Source organism: Camelus ferus, chromosome 1 (assembly GCF_009834535.1).
Source record: "Camelus ferus isolate YT-003-E chromosome 1, BCGSAC_Cfer_1.0, whole genome shotgun sequence".
Classification (NCBI taxonomy): Eukaryota; Metazoa; Chordata; class Mammalia; order Artiodactyla; family Camelidae; genus Camelus; species Camelus ferus.
The window spans coordinates 71,184,206-71,201,336 of NC_045696.1; the positions used below are offsets into that span (position 1 = coordinate 71,184,206).

The following is a 17,131-nucleotide window of genomic DNA, read 5'->3' on the forward strand; positions in this document are numbered from 1 at the left end:
AAAAATACAGTTTTAAAATGCATGAAGTAAAACTTTACAAAACTATAAGAAAAAAATGGACAAATCCACTGTCAGAGTAAGAGATTTATATTTCTCTCAGTATTTGGTAGATCAAGCAGATAAATGAACAGGATTCAGAAAACTTGACTATCACAATTAACCATGTTGATCTAATGAATTTATGTAGAACACTGCACTCAATAATTAGGTAATATGCCTTACTTCCAAATGCCTGTGGAATATTTGTGAACATTAACTATATATAAAGCAAATCTCAACAGATTACAGGGAATTGGTGTCTATAGACCCCTTGAATAGCTTGGTCCACAGAGCAGCAGCAGTAGCCCTTGAAAGCCTGTTGGAAATGTGGAAGCTCAGGCCCTGTTTCAGTCACCCTGAGTCAGAATCTGCATTTTGACAAGATCCCCAGGGGATTCACTAGCACATTAATGTTTGACATGCATTGACACAAAACATAATTTCTCACCCCCTGTGTAATTAAGTTAGAAATCAAAAAAGGAAAGATAATTACAAAAACTCCATATATTTGGAAATTAAAAACACACCTCTAAAATAGTTATGTATATGTATATATGTGTATATATACATACCTCTTAATATATATAATGTTGTTTATTCCATCTTTAGACAATACTTGGAGTACTTGTGTAAACACCAACTCCCCCAAGGGTTGGTTCCCTGGGTCCATAACCCCCAAATTGAGAATCACTGTCTTAAATTTTGTGACAATAATACTATTTTAATTTTAGGTAGTATTTTGAGAGCCAGTAATATGCTTTTTGCTTTATCTTTCTGAATATATGACATCATCATGGTTGGTTTGAGGCCTGCATCTGTTTGAGAAGAGATTAGGGTTTGTAACAGAAACGAGGCAAAGAGAAAGAAACAAATAGTGGAAAAAATTTTTATAATGAAAAAGTTAAACATGTACAAAAGTTGAGAAAATAGTATAATGAATCCTAGATATCCATCACCAGTGATCAATTTATAGACAATCTTATTTCATCTGTGCCCTTCAACATGCTTGAGGTCACTAAGGCTGCCAGCACCGAGAAACAATTCTAGAAGTTCGAGAGTGGACACCTGCCATTTCCCTAAACATGTAATTTACAAACTATATAGTTCACTCATTTAAGGTATAGAATTCAATGTTTTTAGTATATTTACAAAGATGTGCAACTATTACCCTAATCTAATTTTAATACATTTTCATCATCCCATAAAGAAAGCTTGTATCCATTATCAGGCACTCCCCATTCCTCCCAGCCCACCACTATCTCCTCCCCCGACTAGCTCTAGGCTGCTACCAATCTACTTTCTATCTATGAATGTGCCTATTGTGGACATTTCATTAAAATGATATGATACAGTGTAGTCCTTTGTGTCTTTCATTTACAGAAAGTTTTCAAAGTTCATCTATGTTGTGGCACGTATCAGTACTTCATTCTTTTTTATGACCAAAGTATAGTCCATCATATGTATAAACCACATTTTGCTTATTCATCATCAATGGAGGTTTTTTTTTCCATTTCTTGGTTATTAAGGATAATGCTGCTATGAACATTTGTGTAAAAGTCTTGTGGGGACATATGTTTTCATTTATCTTGGGCATATAACTTGGAGTAGAATTGTTGGGTCATATGGTGACTCTATGTTTAACATTTTGAGGAACTGTCAAATTATTTTCCAAAAAGGCTACACCATTTTACTTTCCCATCAGCAGCATATGAGGGTGCCAATTTCTCCATGTCCTCACATTTGTTATTATCTGTCTTTTTGATCAGAGCCCTCCTCATGAGTGTGATGTGGTGTCTCATTGTGGTTTTGATTTGCATTCTCCTAATGACTAAATGTTGAACATCTTTTCATGTGCTTATTGGTCACTGTTATTGTATCTTCTTTGGTGAAATGTCCATTCAAATTCTTTTCTCCTTTTAATTTTTTACTTATTTTATATATATATATACACACACACACACACACACAAATATATATATATATATATTTATTTATTGAAGTATAGTCAATTATAATGTGTCAATCGCTGGTGTACAGCATAATGTCCCAGTCATACATATACATACATATATTTGTTTTCATAAAAGGTTATTACAAGATATTGAATATAGTTCCCTGTGTTATACAGAATATATTTGCTTTTTATCTATTTTTATATGTAGTAGTTAATATTTGCAAATCTCAAACTCCCAAATGTATCCCTTCCAACCCTCTTTCCCCCTAGTAACCATAAGATTGCTTACTATGTCTGTGAGTTTGTTTCTGTTTTATAGATGAGTTCATTAGTGTCTTCTTTTTCTTTTTTTAGATTCCACATATAAGTGCTGTCATATGGGTTTTTTCATTTCTCTTTCTGGCTTACTTCACTTTGGATGATGATCTCCAGGTCCATCCATGTTGCTGCAAATGACATTATTTTATTTTTTATGGCGGTGTAGTATTCCATTGTATAAATATACCGTAACTTCTTTATCCAGTTCTCTGTTGATGGACATTTAGATTGTTTCCATGTCTTGGCTATTGTATATAGTGCTCTTTACTCATTTTTAAATTGGTTATTTATCTACTTATTGTTGAGTTGTAAGAGTTCTTTGTGTTTTCTGGATACAAGCCCTTTATCAGATATATGACCTTCAAATATTTTATTCCAGTCTGTTGGCTTCTGCACCTCCTTTTTTTTTTTTTTTTTGCTGAGTTTCATGGTTTTATTAACACAAATGCAATGTGCACAGGAGCTGTCTATTCATTTTCTTTGCTGCGCAGCATGGCATTAGGAATTGGTGACTCTGATGGCCAGCTGGGCTGCTCTTTCAACAATGGCTTTGCTGTTTTTGGAGAGACATTGTGAGCAATCTCAACACAGTAAGATTTGTTGCACATCAGCAGCACTTCTAGATCCTTGACCTTGTGCACCAGGAACTTCTGGAAGCCGCCAGGAAGCATGTGCCTTGTTATCTTGTTGCTCCCATAACTGATGTTGGGTGTCAAGATCTGGCCCTCGAATCTACTGTGCACCCTATTGTCAATGCCACTGGCTTTCTGCCAGTTCCACTTAATTTTGATGTATCAGTCTGACTGGTGCCAGATGAACCTCTTGGTCCTCTTTTTGATGATCCTGGGCTTCATGAGGGGTCTGAGGGCAGCCATGCTACCAAGTAGGAGATGACTGCCACTTCTGTAGGTAGTGCCAAGGGAGAGGTCCCCCCACCCCACTTTCTTGATGGCTCTGTTAAAGTAGAAAAGTTTTTAATTTTTATGAAGTCCAATTTATCTGTCTTGTCTTTTATCACTTGTGCTTTTTGTGTTATATCTAAGAAACCCAAGATCATGAAGCTTTACTCCTATATTTTCTTCTAAGTGTTTTAGCTCTTATATCTAGGTCTATGATCTACTTTGAGTTAATTTTTGTGTATTGTGTGAAGTAGCGATCCAAAGTTATTTTTTTGAATGTTGATATCTGGTTGTCCCATCACCATTTGCTGAAAAAAAAAAGATTCTTTTCTCTACTGAATTGTCTCAGTTCATTTGTAAAAATTGGTTATAAATGTTAGGGTTTATTTATGAACTCTCAATTCTATTTCACTGAGCTGCATGTTTATCCTTCTATTAGTACCATATTATCTTAATTATTGTAGTGTGTAGTAAGTTTTGAAATCAGAAAGTGTGAGTCCACCAACTGTGTTCTTCTCTTTCATAATTATTTTGGCTATTCTGAGTCTCTTGCATTTCCATGTAAATTTTATGATCAGCTTCTCAATTTCTGCAAAAAATACAGCTAGGATTTTGACATGGATTGTGCTGAATCTGTTGATCAATTTGGGAAATATTACCGACTTCACAATATTAAGTTTTTCCAAATCTTGAAAATATATCTTTTCATTTATTTAGATCCTCTTTAATTTTTCAACAATATTTTATAGTTTTCAAGGTACAATTCTTACACTTGTTTGGTTAAGTTAAATTTTATTTTTATTTAAATTTTATTTTCAGGTTGTTTATTGCTAACATATATACATACAATGATTTTTGTATATTGATCTTGTATCTTACAATATTGCTAAACTCATTTATTCTAATAGATTTTTTCTTTTTTTTTCTGTTTTATTAGGTAGAATTGTTACAATTTGACTGCACATACACAGTATATTGCATGCAAATACATATATACAATATACTACACTTTTTTTTTTTAGTTTACGTATATGTACTGATCATTGTTTCTAAGAACAGTTTAGAGCTTTAGTTTTTTAAACTTACATCGTTATCAAAGGAATAAAGCCAATCACAAAATAAGAATCAATAGAAGGTGGTAAGCCAATCATAAAGGACAGTCAAATGTGCTTACACATATTCAAGAAATAATCATTATTATTCTAATAGATTTTAAATGGATTACTTGGGATTTTCTATTTAAGATTCTATCATCTGCAAACACAGTTTTACTTCTTCCTTTCCAATCTGGATGCCTGTTATTTATTTTTCTTGCCAATTGCCCTGGCCATTGTTGAATAGAAGTGAAGAGAATGGACATCTTTGTCTTGTTCCCAATATTACGGGGAAATGATTCAGTGTTTTGCCATTTAGTGTGATGAAAGCTGTAGGTTTTTCATAGATGCCCTTTATCAGATTGAGGAAGTTCCTTCCTACTGTTAGTTTGTCAAGGGTTTTTATAGTGGAAGGTGTTGAATTTTTGTCGAATGCCTTGTCTGCACCTATTGAAATGATCATGTGGGCTTTGCCCTTTGTTCTATTAATACAGTGTTGTATTCATGGATTTTCTGATGTTAAATCAACTTTGTATTTTTGGGATAAATTCCACTTGTTTATGGTGTATAGTCCTCTTTATATGTTGCTGGATTCAGTTTGTTAGTATTTTGCTGAGGATTTTTGCTTCTATGTTCGTAAGGGATATTGATTTGTAGTTTACTTTTTTATAATGTCTTTGTCTGTCTTTAGTATCTGGGTAATAACACTGGCCTCATAGAATAAGTTGTGAAATATTCCCTTCACTTCTAATTTCTGGAAGAGATTGTGTAGAATTGATATTAATGTTTCTTTATATATTTGACAGAATTCACCAACAAAGCTTTCTTGGTCTATGGGAAGTTTTTTCAAGTTATTAAAATCAGTTTAGGTTTGTTTGATATTTTATCATGATTACATTGAAGTTATGCTCCTTAAATCTTTTATTTTTATAGATTCCTTCTCTCTATGTATATTTGCAGTTTGTGAAAAAACAACAAGTTTTGAATGAGGCAGCATTTAATGGCTCATATTCAAAATGTGGTTATGTAGCAAGATAATAGGTAGTTTGAGACTGAAAGGACTTTCCATATATCTTTATATCTCTCTTAGCATGTCAAGGACTAGGCCTAGTTGGTCAGATCAGGAGTTTTTCTCATTGGCTGGAGAAGGTATCTCTGCCATTTAGTCAAGAAACTGGAGTCAGAAAGGATGATGATATGGCATAGGGAAAAACCTAACCCCTGAGATCCTAGGGGTGTGTGGGCAAAATAATAGGTGAGACAGTGGCAAGAAGGGAGATGGTCAGATCTGTGCCTTTGTTTCTTCTCCCTGGGTCTCAACTGAGTGCTATGGACCAGTAGGAAGGAGAAAGCTTGCCTCTCTTTGGTCGATTATAAAGATCAGAATTTCATAGTTCTCTAAGGGGGTCCCAGAGGTAGAAGTCAGTGAACATGGGGAAGAGCTGCCTCTGATTGCTTGCTGCTGTGGTCGTTGGAAGACTCTCCTGGTTCGTGCGTGCGTACGTGTGTGCGTGCGTGTGTGTGTGTGTGTCTGTATAGTAAGTACACTGATGAGTTTAATTATTTGCAGTCCCTGCAGATGGAAGGGGATTGCTACTTGCTCCTAGACTGACCTGGGAATTGTGAAGTGCCCTCCATGTACTTCAGGTAAGAGTTGATGTTGTAGTCTTGAACTCAAAATCTGTAGGGCAGGCCAGAAGGACTGGAAACTCAGTCAGGGTTTATATGTTGTACTCTTTTTTTTTTTTTTTTTTAATTCTGCTGTACTGAGGTGTAATTGACAAAATGTTGCACTCTTGAAACAGAATTTCTTGTTCAGAAACATCAGTCTTTGCTCCTCCTTCAGCTGATTGAATGAGGCCCGCCCACATGGAGGGTAATTTACTTTCTTCAAAGTCTACTGATTGTAAATGTTAATCACATCTAAAAAAATACCTTCACAGCACATCTAGACTAGTGTTTGACCAGACACCTGGGCACCACAGATTAAACAAACTGATACATACAATTAACCATCTCAGTGACCAAGATGGATATTCAGGACAGAAGCTCCAACTGAACTAGAAAAGATAAAAAAGAAGAGAAGATAATGTTTAGGGCATGTGATCAGAACATTTAAAAGACTTTATGAAAGTAAAAAAAAAAATTTTTTAATTAAAGCACTCAGGAGATGAACTGAGAGTAGAGAATATCACTATTGAGAACTGAATTCGTTGTCTGAAAGATTGGTTATAAGACAAAGCCAAATTGTGTAAAGAAATGAAGGCATGAATAAAAAAGAGTTTGGAGGACAGATCCATGAGACTTAACTTGTGCATAGCAGAAATTCCAGAACAGAAAAAGAATAGATGGGAGAGAGTGTTACTTAAGTTCTAGAAAAAAAAATCCTGCAAGCAGAAGAAAGATATGAATATTCATATTGAAAAAGGTCACTGAAACATAGGCAGGATTAATGGAAACACACATTTAGATATATCCTAGTGAAATGTCTGAATTTCAGGGATAAATACAAATTCTTATGAGCATCCAGGTGGTCCTTTCAAGAGGGAAAGTATCAGAGTAGCCCTGGATTTCTCATCTAAGACATGGAAGCTTGGTATAGACAACTGAGGAGGAGGAGAAGGACCGATTCTAGACGTCTGTACCTAGCCAAGAAAGCTTATCCGCCAAAACAAAGACATTTCAGCCACACACAGAGTCAGAGCATATACCAGATGCACTGCTTCAGGAAAATACTTGAGAAGTGTACTGATCAGGAGACAATTAAAACATAACAAAACTTTCTAGATAGAAGAGGACAAAGAGTAGAGAAAACTGAGAGGAACTATGAATCTTACAACATATAGAGTTAAATCCATAGTATAAGTGGAAAATTAATAAAAAGCCAAGGTCCTTGAAAATAGAGTCATACCATAAGAAAAAAAATAATAGCCTGGTACTAAAAACTTTAAACTGTATTTGCAAAATCTAAAAGTTGAGATAAAAGCAGAGGAAGAATAAGGAAGTAAATTTAAAAAATTTTTATTTTTACTTTGCTGGAGTCAGGGGAGGAATGGGCAAATAAAACATCTTGGTGGGGGATCAGCATAATAATTTAGTTTTGATATGTTAATCAGATATATTGGTCTAAATATAACTGTTAGGAAGATGATCATGAACATAATTAAAAAGCATTACAGGATTTCAAATTTATAGGAGGAAAAAAAAGATGAACAAAAGTTAGACCAAGCAAGCAGAAGTAAGGAAACAGAAAATAGAGAAAACAACACCAAGTAATATAAATGGTGAACATAAAATGTATGGAAGGAATAAAACTGAGTATTTTTTCCTAAATATAAAGAAAGCTGAATTCATCTATCAAAAGGAGCATATTGTGGGGAGGGTATAGCTCAAGTGGTAGAGCTCATGCTTGGCATGCACGAGATCCTGGGTTCAATCCCCAGTACCTCTTCTAAGAATAAATAAAACAAACCTAATTACCTCCTCCACCAAAAACATTTTTTTAATTAAAAAAAGAAATATAAATCAATTAACTATTAAAAAAGGACATATTGAATTAAATAAAATTCAGCTTTATGTTGTTTATGTAAAATACACCTAAAACAAAGTGACAAGGAAAGATGGAAAATAAGTACCCTGAAAGATGCACAAGAAAATGAGGAACTAGCTGGCTGGAAACAAAGATAGAAGAGAGACATGTTTTACTCTATTGTACCTTTTAATATTTGTACCTTGTATGTGTAATACTTTTCCAGAATTAATCAAGAATTAATAAAATAAATATGCAAAAATATACCAGGCCAAAGCGAGTGGCAACATTATTATCATACAAATGGAAATCAAGTTCAAAACACACTGAACAGAATAGTGACATTATATAAGGATAATAACCATACACTTTTATGCATCATATAGGGTAGCAGTCAAATATATAAAAGAAAAACTGCAACTACTCAGAGAACCTGATTAAAATACTTTAAGCTTTAACAGATCAAGTAGACAAAAATAAGCTATGATACGGAGAATTTGAATAATCTAATCAATAAGCTCTATTTATTGATGTACATATAAATAGAGAATGTATACTTTTTAATGTTCTGGAACAGTTACAGAATCAATCATGTAAACAGCCAGAGAGAAACTTTGTAAATTCAAAAAGTTTTTGATTTAAAGATACCATGCTTGGTGGAGGTGTGGGTATAGCTCAGTGGTAGAGTGCATACTTAGCATGCACAAGGTCCTGGGTTCAATCCCCAGTACCTCCGTTAAGAACAAACAAACCAAACCAAAACAAAAAACCAAATAAAGACCATGCTCTCTGATGATAATCCAAGAAAATGGAAATTAAAAATGAAAAGATAACAAAGGGGACATAAAGACTGAAATTATGAACTGTCTAGGAAGTAATAAAGAGGAGACTACTTCATTCTAAAACCTGTAGGGTGCAGCTCAAACTGTGTCAGAGTAGAAGTTATAGAAAGCCTGAGAATATTTTGAGTATGCAACTTATAAAATAAGAAAAAGAATAAAATGAAATAAAATAAATTAGGAAAGTATTAAGATGAAATTAGTATAAGATAATGGAAAAGATAAATAAGAGGATATATTAGTAATAAATGTCTTAAAAATGCTTAAGAGAGTTAAAACTTCTCAGGCAGGACAGTTGTCACATTGGACTTGAAGGTGACATCAAAGCTTTATCACAAGCAGAAGGACGCACAGGTGATATTTTGAAACTATCAGTCTTGGATTGTTAAGTTTCTACCCCACAACATGACAAGAGAGCCAGAGATCTCTGCAAATGATTTATTGGGACAAGTTAGCAGACAGAGGAGGTAGGACTGCTTGCAGAAGAGAAAAGGGGGGCCTAGAACTGCACGGGAGGGCTAAGAGAAGCCAACAGAATGCAGGAACAAGAGGAAAATGTCTCAAATTGGCTTGAGACTGATCAGCGGGGCTGGACTGAGATGCTTGGAATGTAGCAGGAAACTTGGTAATCTTTGAGGCCATGACCGTAGGTATTCAAGGGTAAAGGCTGGCCCCTGGAGGCAAGAAGCAGCTTTGGGCTGGATGTGCAGAAGCAGACACACATCATGTTTAGGTGTTCCAGAGGACAATGACGGTGGTGATGGAGGTGGCCATGAAAAGCAGATAGAGGCGGAAGAGCAGGGTGTCCATCACGTGGCTGAACTGCACCCACAGGCTGACCAAGTGCTGCTTCTGAGCCTTGTCTTCCTGCTGGGCCCTCGTTGACCCAGGGCATCCATTTAACTCTGCCTCTTTCAGACCTGGCACCTTCCCCACTGACTCCACGGGCTCCTTCACACCTGCAGAGAGACAGAGACTTGACTGTAGGCTGTCAAGGTCAGCTGGGCAGTTGTGGGGGACAGGAAATGAAGAGGGAGCAGAGAGGTGGAGATGCTGGAAGAGAGGTATGGGCAGTGCTGAGTCCCCTCACCAGGCAGGTGGGCGGGGCTCAGGCCCAGGCCGGTGTTTCCCTTCTGGGGCGCAGCAGGGCAGCACTTCTTTGGGCTGGTGCAGCACAGAAGCAGGGAATGGAGCCAGTGAGGCATGGGTGGGGGCTGGGTGGTGGCCAGATGCAGCAGGTAGGTGATGAAGATGGTCTCCAGCAGGCTGACCACCATCAGCGACAGACACAGGGCAAAGTAGACACCTGGAGGGAAGGCAGGCCTGTATGAGGGCCAGAGACACCTCCCAGGACTTCTTTCCTCCCTCCAATTCCACCCTGGGATGCACAAAGCCTCTTTTCCTCAGTATATCTTCCTTCCCTGAACTAGTTCAGTCAGTCCTTCCCACTCTCCTCTTCTTAAAGGCTGGAGGGGCCATACTGATAAGGGGGGTGCCACTGATGGGGAGTAAGTCATTCATCATGAGCAGGAAGACATTGTAGCCCAGCAGAAGGGTAATCTTGAATGGGGCACGGTTCTCGCTTTCTGCCGGCAGGAAGAAGCTGAGGGCATCAATGGCAACCAGAAAGCCACTGGGTACCAGAAGGTTGATGACATAGAGTCTGGGACTGCGCCTGATGGCCACCTGGTGGGGAGAAAAGAGAGGGAAGTGAATTCGGGATTTGGAGGCTGCCTGGGATAGTAGTTTTTGTTTCTGTTTCTGCTTTCCTCACTGGTCTGATACACTCTGAATCTGGAGCTGTGCAGAATCAGCTTCATAATTTGGTGTAGAACCTGCCAAAGGAGAGTTAGATCAAAGCCATGAGTTTTAGGAAGGAGTGTGTGGCTGGGCAGCAAGGAGAGAGGGTTCTGGCCTTTGGCAGACATGATAAGACTGAGAAACCCTGAAATTTGGGAGATACCATTTGGTGGCGATTGTAGGCAAGTCTAGAAGCAAGGAAGAAAGGTGAAAGCAAGGGCCTCTGAGCTCACATAGAAGATGATCTGATCATACAGATTGGTGCCCATGGACAGCTTTGCAGTGGCCTTGCTGATACTCAGGAGCTCCCATTCTCCATGGGTCTGAATGATGTTCCGGGACGTGTCTGCTATTTCCCACACTTCCTTCTCCATGCCCAGCAACATGCTCTCCACTGAAAGGGAAATACCAGTCATTTTCCAAGGATACAGTCTCTTGTTGACTCAACTACACTCTCCTTTTCCATCCTTTCATTCAACAAATATTTTTGGGTGCCTACTGTATGCTGAGAGCTTTGCTAGGAGCTGGGGATAGAAATGCACAAGATAGACTTGGGTTCTGCCTTTATGGAAAATATTTAAGCATCCATAGAGCCTTAGTCTTTGCTGCCCTTGGCCACCATTTACTCATAGTTTCTTTACATTTTATTTTCTGTTGTTTTATTGGTTGCTCTCATTCACCCCCATCCCTGAGACTCTACTGCAACTCACCTGTATAGAGAAATGAGCTGAAGGTTAGGGTGCAGTTCTGCTGGTCAAAGGGGAAGTAGAAGATGTCCAGTTCACAGATGCTGGTCACCTTCATGGGTTTCTTGTACCTGATGCGACCTTCATTATTTATGTATGCCTTGAGGCCTTTTGGGGTCTTATCCACATCCATGCTGTAAGAGAGATGAAGTGGGAGGCAGGAGCAATGTTTTTTCATCTTATCTGTCTGTTCGTTTCTCAGCCACATAAAACCACTTATAAAGTGGCCCCAATGGTAGATTTTGAACTCTGCTGTTGCCAGGAGATGGCCCCCACCCCCAGCTCCCCCAGTCCTTAATACGTACAACTCAGTGATGAAAATGTCTGGGAGCCACAGGTTCTTGGTTGCCACACTGATCTTTGTGATACCCTCACATTCCTCTGGGTTCCATCTGATAAATGGGTTGTCCCAGACCTAGAGCCCACGTGGAGGAGAGGTGAGAGTCTGATGTGAATGGAGGTTATTTTTCTCTGCCTTTTTATTTTTCTTAAAAAAGAGAGGTTATAAAATATTTCAAGTACATAGAAAAGTATATAAAATAATATAACATCTGTCTACTACCCAACTTCGTAGAGTTAGTATTCTGATAAATATACTTTGGTTTTTTTCAAGAAGTAGGAATTACACAGAGAATTGAAGCTCCTTGTGTCCATTTCTTCATAAACTTTGATCCCTCTGCTTTCCCACTTTTGTGGGAAATTACTGGTTATCAGGGAAATACTCTCCTTTCTTTAGGAGGAATCAGATTCAGAGAGGCTGAGCTAGAATTTCTTTAGTGTGAAATAAGGAGGATAGTAGTGAGTATCAAATGAAATAAGGCATGTAAAAAGATTTTGTGGACTGTAATGCTGTCCACAAAAGTAGGTTATGTGTTAGTCTCTATCATGGTTCAGCTGTCTTCCAGACTCCATTTACCACTCTCTACTGCAAGGACGTCTTGAACAAGCCCTTGGTTTTTTTGAAGCCAAGAGACTTAGTGGTCTTCCTCTCCTTGGCAGGTGCCACACACTGTCCTTTCCAAGCTCTCCATTCCAAGGCTGGTAACGTTTTCTGGAAACTACTTTCAAGGATTTTCCAAGTCTGTGGTGTCGGGGTCAGGGTGGGAGGTGGAGAGGACCTGTCCAGCCTCTGGGCACTTACAGTGTCAGCAGCTGCAGTTTACAGAACCACAGGCAGAACAGAGGCACATTAAATAAAAATTTGTACTAGATCAGCACTTCTCAAACCTCACTTTGCATTCAAAACACCCGGGGATTGTATTGAAATGCAGATTCTGATGTAGGGTGGCTAACCCATCCTGGTTTGCCTGAAACTTTCTTGGATTTAGCAAAGTTCCATGGCCTGAGAATTCCTCAGTCTTGGGCATGCTGGGATGGTTGGTCATGCTAGGTGGGGTCCAAGATAGAGTGCTTTTCTAAGCTTCCAGGGGGTGCAATCAGCTGTCCATCTGGGAATCACACTTTGAGAGCAAGGTTAAATGGTCATTACTGTGCTTCCCCTCCTCTTCCTTCCTTCAACCAGGCTTTTCAAGTTGGAAGCTTAATTCATTTGCTTTTATTCCCCTTCTCATTTTCTAATTAACAAACTTAAGATAGAAATTATCTTTCTTTGGCTACATTCCATAGATTTTTATATGTAGTGCTCATCATTCTAATTTCAACTTAATTGTTTTATTTTCTCTTTTGTCCAACATATTTAGAAGTTTAATTTAAAATTTCTAAGGAATGTGGATTTGGGGGTGGGTGGGGACTATCTTCTTTATTTAGTTTCTATTTTCTTGCACTGTAGTCAGAGATTGTGGTCTAGGTACTTTTTGCTTTCTTGACTTTGTTGAGCTCTTCTTTGTGGCCAAAAGTATGGTCAGTTTGGGGGAATATTCCATTTGTTTCAGAAACGATTACACATGTTCACTGGTACAAAGTTTGATATGTTTATTAAATCAAGTTTTTAAAAAATCACTATATGTTTCTTCTTCTTCTACTTGATTTTTGAAAGTGGTTTATTGATGCCTTTCACCATGATTGTGGATTTTAAAATTTTTCCCTCATGTGTTTCAAAGCTATGTAGTTAAGTACATAAAGGGTCATAATTGTTATATCTTTGTTTAAAATTCGTTCGACTGTAAATGAAAGGAGAGAATAAATAGTGTTGGCCTTACCATTTCCAGCCACAGGAATGATGACAAGAGCTGTAACTGTTCATCCTGCCAAAAGAATTTCCTGTTTCCAGCATGTTGCTGGTAAGACGTCTGTCCATCCTGCCCACTCCCCAGTTTTGTTTGTCAGCCCTCGAGGTTTATAGAAGTGGTGCGGTGATCAAGACCAACATTATAGGTCAAGGACAAAATCTTGATCAGAACGGATGTGTTAGGCCATGGTCAGGAGAGTTTATGCAGGACTGAATTAGAGTAGTGCTTCTCAACCCTGGCTTTATCTTAGAATCACTTGAGGAACTTAAAAATACTGATGCATGGATTCCAGTCAGTTAGAACCTCTAGAAGTGGAGCCTGGACACTGGTATACAGCCAGGGTAGAGAGTCACTGGGTGAGAAGAAAAGAAATTCTCTTCCTTACGCTATTATACCTCATCCCGCTGAACTGGACAGAGCTTCTTTGAGATACCCATGGGGCAAATGCCATATAGCAATGATGGAGGAAGCTGTAGTATGGTAAGGGCTTTGGGGGTTGCCTTACTAGGGTCCAGGTAAAAATTAAGGACACTGAGGAGGGCTATAGGGGTCAGTACTCACCACATCTAGGACGGCAGACATAGTGAAGGAGATGTTGACTAGGGTGGGGATGCTGAAGTTGGTGGCTGGACGGAAGGCCTTCCTGTCAAACACTGAATCCAGAACAGTGGTGTACACCCCTTGCTGGCCAAATCTTGAGCAGTTGATGGTGAAAGCACTGCCTCTTCCTGTAGAGGACACAGGATGTATGAGAATTGGGAGAGAACTCCTGTGTTCCCTAAATGAGAGGGGTCCCAGGGCAGGAGCCTGGGGGTAGCCCATGATAGGAAGGATAACTAACATTTATTGAACACTGACAATGTGCCAGGTGTAGTCTAAGCCCTTTTAATGGATTATCTCATTTATGCCTCCCAAGCTCCTATCAGGTGGAAACAATTTTTATCCTCATCTAATAAATGAGTTAACTGAGGTGCAATAAGAGAAAGTAAATTCCCAAGATCGAGTAGATAATAAAAGGCAGAAACTGGACTTAATCTGAGCCCATGTTTGTCTGATGCTGCTGTCCCACACACCACCAGTGATGAGGTGGAGAATAGGGAAGGAGGATTACTGAGATCCACATGCTGGGTGCTTCCCACCAAGACCAGTGAGGGTGGGTTGGGCCAGAAAGCAAATGATAGAAGCTAATGTGGTAAGCTGAGTTAGGGCTCCAGCTGCCTTTCTCAAGTTTCTTTCTCCATGCAAAGCATGCCCAAATCTATATGCAAACTGAGCCCTGGGGCAGTGATAGCCATCAGATAGGATTACATTCCTGAGGTCCCAAAGAGAACACAACTACTTTACTTTAGCTGCTTCAACCTTCCCTCTCCCTATTTTACCATTCAACCCCATATCAGCTTTCTAGTTTGAGCTTTTGAGGTGTTGCCTTCCCCTTTCTTCTGACTAATAAAGATTCCAATTTTCTACTGGTGGAAATTCATTAGAGGAGTAACAGCCTGGAAGGAGAGAGATGGCTGATGACCTCTGTGCCAAGGACATCAAGGCTTTTTCATGCACAAAGTCATAGTACTCTCAGGCAAATCCTTGAATCATTCTGTCAGCAATGAATGTTCACTTGTCAGTCACTCTCTGTGAGTGAACAGAGGAGCATTTATAGTGTTTTGTATAGCCTAGACCAGTGGTGCTGGCCTCTAAAGCCACCTCTGGTTCAGTCCTCTCTGCATTTAATCCTCCCAAGCCCCTCTGAGTTAGAAACTATATTTTAAATCCCACCCCCTCACCTCCTCGCCATATCCAGAAGTCACGTGATAGCCTAAGGCGATGAGGTGACATTTATTGACACCTGTCAAATGCCACGTACTGTGTTGTCTCTGTCAGTGAATCCTCACAACCCTCCCAGGCAGGTCCTATTTTACAGGTGAGGAAATGAGCTCTGAGAAGTCAAGTAAGTTGCCCAAGGTTACACAACTAGCAAAGTGAGGAACCAAGATTCAAACCCAAATCTTTCTGTCTTTAAATCCCATCCCCCCCCCCCCACTATTCCATGTTAACTCCCTGGAAGAGAAGCACATTCCAGTTTTACTCTCACCTGCTGTTCTCTGGCATCTTATCTAACCTAGAGCCCTTGGAGCTAGTAGGTGAGTGGGAAAGTGATAGCTAAAAGTGGGCACTTCGCTGCAATGGGGTGGGTTTCATAGCTGTAGAGATAAAGTTATACCTGTGTGTAGAAAGATGAATGGACATGGAGCCTAAATGGAAGAGAAGACAGTTGTAGATGGTTCATGAAAGAAAAAGTAAAAGTGTTCTCATGTGGCACGTCACTGGGAGGGGATTTTCTATCTTTCAGAGAAGGAGAGTCGATTTGGGCATTATAGCAACATAGTTATGAAATAACTATGCCCATCTTAGATAAGCTCTAGGAGTTGGAAATTTGAAAGCAGTTCCTAGGTGTTCTGCAAGAGAGGGTCCTGGCTTCTTTCCATGTTGTTGCCCTTTCTTACCTGGAAGCAGAAGACTGAGAACAAGGAAAAAGGGGAATCTCTCCCTGTGGAACCAGCTTCCTTCCATCGTCTTTGTCTAAATTCTCCTCTGAGCATGAACTAGGACTCAAGAATCCCCAGATTAAAATAGCACAGGCCACACCTAGAATCTGACTTTGAATACTGACAGCATTGGCTGACCACTGACATTTGTGACCTTCCTGAAAGGAGAGTTCTGGTTGTCTTGTTCTTGCCCACGCTCGAGGTGCGGTTTGCTTGTAAGACTTTCTCAGATGTTTCACTGCAATGTGTTATGGTTGTGGATTAGTTGATGTTTATTATATTTGGATCTTGGTGTGATTTCTCAATCTGAAGATTCATCTCTTTAATTCTGGACCATTCTCAGTCATTACAAAATACTGTATTTCCTCTGTTCTTTCTCTTACTAGACATACGTGGGATCATTACCTTCTATGGTAACATGCCTCTTAACATCCTGTATTAGTTTCCTATTACTGTTGTAATAAGTCACAGACTTACTGGCTTAAACCTCCCCAAATTTATTATTTTATGGTTCTATAGGCCAGAAGTCTGAGATGGGCTAAAGTCAATATTTTGACAGGTCTGCATTCCTTCTGGAGGCTCGAGAAGCAAATCCATTTCCTTGTCTTTTCCAGGTTTTTGAGGCTGCTGGTATTCTCAGTGCATGGTTCCATTTCTCTGTCTTTCGAACCAGCAGCATTGGACCATCTCATTTTAATGCTCTTCTCTCCCCTCTTTCACTTATAAGAACCCTTGTGATTACACTGGTCTACCTAGATGATCCAGGCTAATCGCCTCATCTCAAGGTCAGTTGATAGCAACTTTAGTTCTATCTGCAGTCTTAATTCCCCCTTTTCCATTTAGACTAACGTATTCATAGGTTCTAGAGATTAGGATGTGGATCTCTTTGGGGGACCATTATTTTGCCTACCATACCTCTCCTATTTCCTACTGCTTTACCTATGTCTCTGGTGATTTCCTCAGATCTAGCTTCTAGGTAGCAAATTTTCTTGTCAATGGTGTTTAAACTACCATCTAATTTGTTTACTGAATTTTTAATTTCAGTGATGATAGCTTTCTTTCATTTGAGTCTTTCTTTCTACTGCTCTGTTCTTTCATCTTGGTTTTCAATCTTTCTTTAATCTTTCCTTATTTAGAACTGTTAAAAAAAAAACCAAAACAGAGGCCACAGTTTGAATATA

General features: G+C 39.0%; 1 protein-coding gene across 2 annotated transcripts; it reads right to left on the reverse strand.

Moving 5' to 3' along the window:
* Window positions 1-9,085: 9,085 nt before the first annotated feature.
* LOC102505885 (5-hydroxytryptamine receptor 3E) lies at window positions 9,086-15,975 on the reverse strand. Of its 2 annotated transcripts, XM_006183255.2 has the most exons (9): window positions 15,909-15,975; window positions 13,969-14,135; window positions 13,378-13,422; window positions 11,524-11,633; window positions 11,183-11,352; window positions 10,706-10,866; window positions 10,154-10,358; window positions 9,763-9,978; window positions 9,086-9,631 (listed from the first exon to the last, which is right to left on the reverse strand). In XM_006183255.2, exons 1-9 carry the CDS (start codon window positions 15,973-15,975, stop codon window positions 9,402-9,404), a joined length of 1,371 nt encoding a protein of 456 aa, XP_006183317.2. In that variant the 3' UTR covers window positions 9,086-9,401. The 2 variants fall into 2 exon arrangements, with proteins under 2 accessions (XP_006183317.2, XP_006183318.2); XM_006183256.2 differs by lacking the exon at window positions 13,378-13,422.
* Window positions 15,976-17,131: the final 1,156 nt, after the last annotated feature.